The 3477-nt window shown below is 35.4% G+C and overlaps 1 protein-coding gene across 1 annotated transcript; it reads left to right on the top strand.

The window, feature by feature from the left end:
• Positions 1–1745: 1745 nt before the first annotated feature.
• Positions 1746–2985, top strand: LOC133329038 (ionotropic receptor 21a-like; the record flags this gene model as incomplete). Its single annotated transcript, XM_061537573.1, has 5 exons — positions 1746–1823; positions 1877–2200; positions 2261–2363; positions 2423–2534; positions 2591–2985. Coding segments are annotated over 5 exons (1012 nt in total), but the record flags the coding sequence as incomplete, so codon positions are not given.
• Between the last annotated feature and the right edge of the window lie 492 nt (positions 2986–3477).

Here is a 3477-nt window from a genome sequence, read left to right as displayed (position 1 = left end):
GACATTAAACTGTTAGCGTAGACCTTATCTCTATGTTGGCCCTAAACAGAAGTCTGAAGGTTTTAAATCACATGATCTATGTGACCAATTTCATAACATCATCGAGAGATACAATATTCCAAAAATTTTTCCCTATAAACAAACCATGGTCTCCGTCCTAAAAATATCCGAAATCATCTGTTGATATCGAAATCCAAACATCGTAATTGTTGATACAATCCCAATTACGAAAAAAGGAAGGAACATAAATTGTCAGTCACACCTTGAGTGTGGAGAGGCTTCTCAACAATACCTATTTAGTTTTCCGAATCCCAGATGCCATAATTTTGTTTGTTGATCTCTTGATAGCGTAATCCAGTTACCGTAACTGTTTATCTAATGTCATTATCGAAAAAGAAAAGTCCAATGAACCTGACGGGCCACAAACTGCACCGGACAGTCACACCTCGAGGATGCAGAGGCTTCTCAACAATATCTCTGGGGTTTTACGAGCTCTAGATGTGATTATGTTGATTGTTCATCTCTAGATAGTGTAATCCAGTCCTTGTTAAGGTCCAGAAGAATCAAATAGACAACAAACAGCACACTTTGAGGATAGAGAAGTTGTTCTTGTGCTTTCCGAGCATGCAAATTATGTATCGAAACATGTTCGTTATGTAAAAGATGTATCTGCAACATTTTCGTTATGCAAAATGTGTATCTGCAACATTTTCATAACGATAAGCTTTGATCCGCAACATTCTATGCACGAAAAGATTTTGTCGATCACATTTCGGTCGTAAAAAAAGTGTATTCGAAATATTTTCCCAATGATAAAATATATATGGATGAAATATTATCGAAAACACTTTTCTACACCGTATTACCGTAATCTGTTTTTTCTTGGATTTTCCGAGCCCCAGATGATATTATTTCGATTATTGATTTCTTGAGAGCTAAACCAGTCCTTGTAAAGATCCAGAAGAATCCAACAGCACAAACTGAGAGTGGAGAGGCTGTTCGTGTGTTTTCCGAGGATGCAAAAGATGTATCGCAACATGTTCGTTATGCAAAAGATGTATTCGCAACATTTTCGTTATGCAAAATGTGTATCTGCAAAAATATTTTTGTCGATCACATTTCGGTCGAAAAAAAAAATATATTCGGAATATTTTCCCAATGTAAAATATATCGATAAAATGCCGTATCTTCTCTTGGGTTTTCCGAGCCCCAGATGCACACTTTGAGAGTCGAGAGAATGTTCGTGTGTTTTCCGAGCATGCAAAATATGTATCGCAACATGTTCGTTATGAAAAATATGTATCCGCAACATTTTCGTTATGCAAAATATGTATCTGCAACATTTAATTAACGATACTCGTTGATCTGCCACATTTTCTACACGAAAATATTTTATCCGTATCTTCTCTTGGGTTTTCCGAGCCCCAGATGCACACTATGAGGGTCGAGAGGCTGTTCGTGGGATTTTTCCGAGCATGCAAAATATGTATCGCAACATGTTCGTTATGCAAAAGATGTATCCGCAACATTTTCGTTATGCAAAATGTGTATCTGCAACATTTTATTAACGATACTCGTTGATCGGCCACATTTTCTACGCGAAAATATGTTATCCCACACATTTCGGTGGTGAAAAAATTGTAACCGAAATATTTTCCCAGTGATAAAATATAATCGAAAGCGCTAGTCTACAGAAAAAATATTTTGGTATAAAAAATAATAACCGTGTCTTTTTGCTTCAACAGGGATACCGATTACATATATCTGGATATGTCTATGTATTTGGTCAGATCCGGTATAACATGTTTGGTACCAGCGCCAAGGTAAAATAACCTTTGTGAACTTATCGTCCATTCAAAAACAAAATTTCTTTTAGACGTTTGGCAAGTTGGATTTTACCCCTCGAACCTTTTCAATTCACTCTCTGGTTAGCTGTTTTGGTCTATCTCTTTGTAGAGGTCATTAGTCTGGCCTTGACCTATCGATTTGAGACGAGATTTGTGTCCGCAATGAGTGACTCTTGGCCGGAGAGTTTAAATTTTGGTATCGTTACAACTCTTAAATTATTTGTATCACAATCGGGATCGAAAAAGGTAATTTCACAGACGGTGAGGGTTTTGCTATTCACATGTTTCCTAAATGATCTGATCATAACCAGTATTTATGGTGGAGGATTGGCCAGTATTTTAACGGTGCCAAGGTAAGAGGAGGGATTGTTGGAATATTGTATTTGGAAAAATTATCGATTTTTTTGTTAAAGTTATGATGAAGCTGCCGATACCTTGGATCGTATGTGGTCTCACAAATTACAATGGGCTGCAAATTCGGAGGCCTGGGTCTCCGCCATACGCAATGCAGAAGATGTAGGAACAATCTGATATTAAGTGATATATTTCTATCTAACCTCAATTAAATGTTCTAGGATCGTATTAATGGCATTTTGGAGAACTTCTTTATATATTCCGATGAAAAACTGGAACAGTTGGCTAGCTCACCATCAAGTTGGGGCTTTACTGTGGAACGTTTGCCATTTGGTAGGTTTTAATAATGGAGTTAAGGAGATATCTCAATAACTTGTTCGTTCTTATAGGACACTTTGCTATTGGCGATTATCTGACCACGGAAAGTATCAATCATTTGAAAATAATGCAGGAGGATTTATATTTCCAATATACTGTGGCCTTTACCGCCCGATGTTGGCCCATGTTATCGGCTTTTGATAACCTGATTTATTGGTGGCATTCGGCCGGGTTGGATAACTATTGGGAATGGCGTGCTGTGGCCGATAATATGAATGTCCAAAAGCAGAAGCAGGTTGAGGCCACGCTCTATTCGAATATCGAAGATATGGGTCCCGTAAAATTGGGTATGGCCAATTTTGTTGGCATTCTCTTGCTTTGGATGTTGGGTATAACCATTTCGTTTCTGGTATTCTTATATGAGGTGTTGAGAGATTATGTTGAGCGAAAGAAGAGAGGAGAGTAAAAATTAGAACACTTTGTGCACAATTTTTGTAGAGAGTAGAGTAGAAATTACACCCAAATAAATGTACTTAAAAATTTAAAAAAATAGAAATATTTTATTTTTTTTCGGGGGAACAAATTTTTGGGGAAAAATTTTGGGTGAAATTTTTTTTCGGTGAAAAATTTTTTCGTGTAGAAAATTGTTCGGGGAAAAATTTGTCGGTGAAAAAATTTTTCGTTATAGAAAAATTTTTCGTTATAGAAAAATTTTCGATGAAAAAATTTTTCGTTATAGAAAAATTTTCGATGAAAAAATTTTTCGTTATAGAAAAATTTTCGATGAAAAAATTTTTCGTTATAGAAAAATTTTCGATGAAAAAATTTTTCGTTATAGAAAAATTTTCGATGAAAAAATTTTTCGTTATAGAAAAATTTTCGATGAAAAAATTTTTCGTTATAGAAAAATTTTCGATGAAAAAATTTTTCGTTATAGAAAAATTTTCGATGAAAAAAT

This window comes from Musca vetustissima, unplaced genomic scaffold, assembly GCF_032173495.1.
Source record: "Musca vetustissima isolate MV318-11 ecotype Yass unplaced genomic scaffold, APGP_CSIRO_Mvet_v1 utg14190, whole genome shotgun sequence".
Classification (NCBI taxonomy): domain Eukaryota; kingdom Metazoa; phylum Arthropoda; class Insecta; order Diptera; family Muscidae; genus Musca; species Musca vetustissima.
This window is presented reverse-complemented; position numbering and strand designations above follow the sequence as displayed.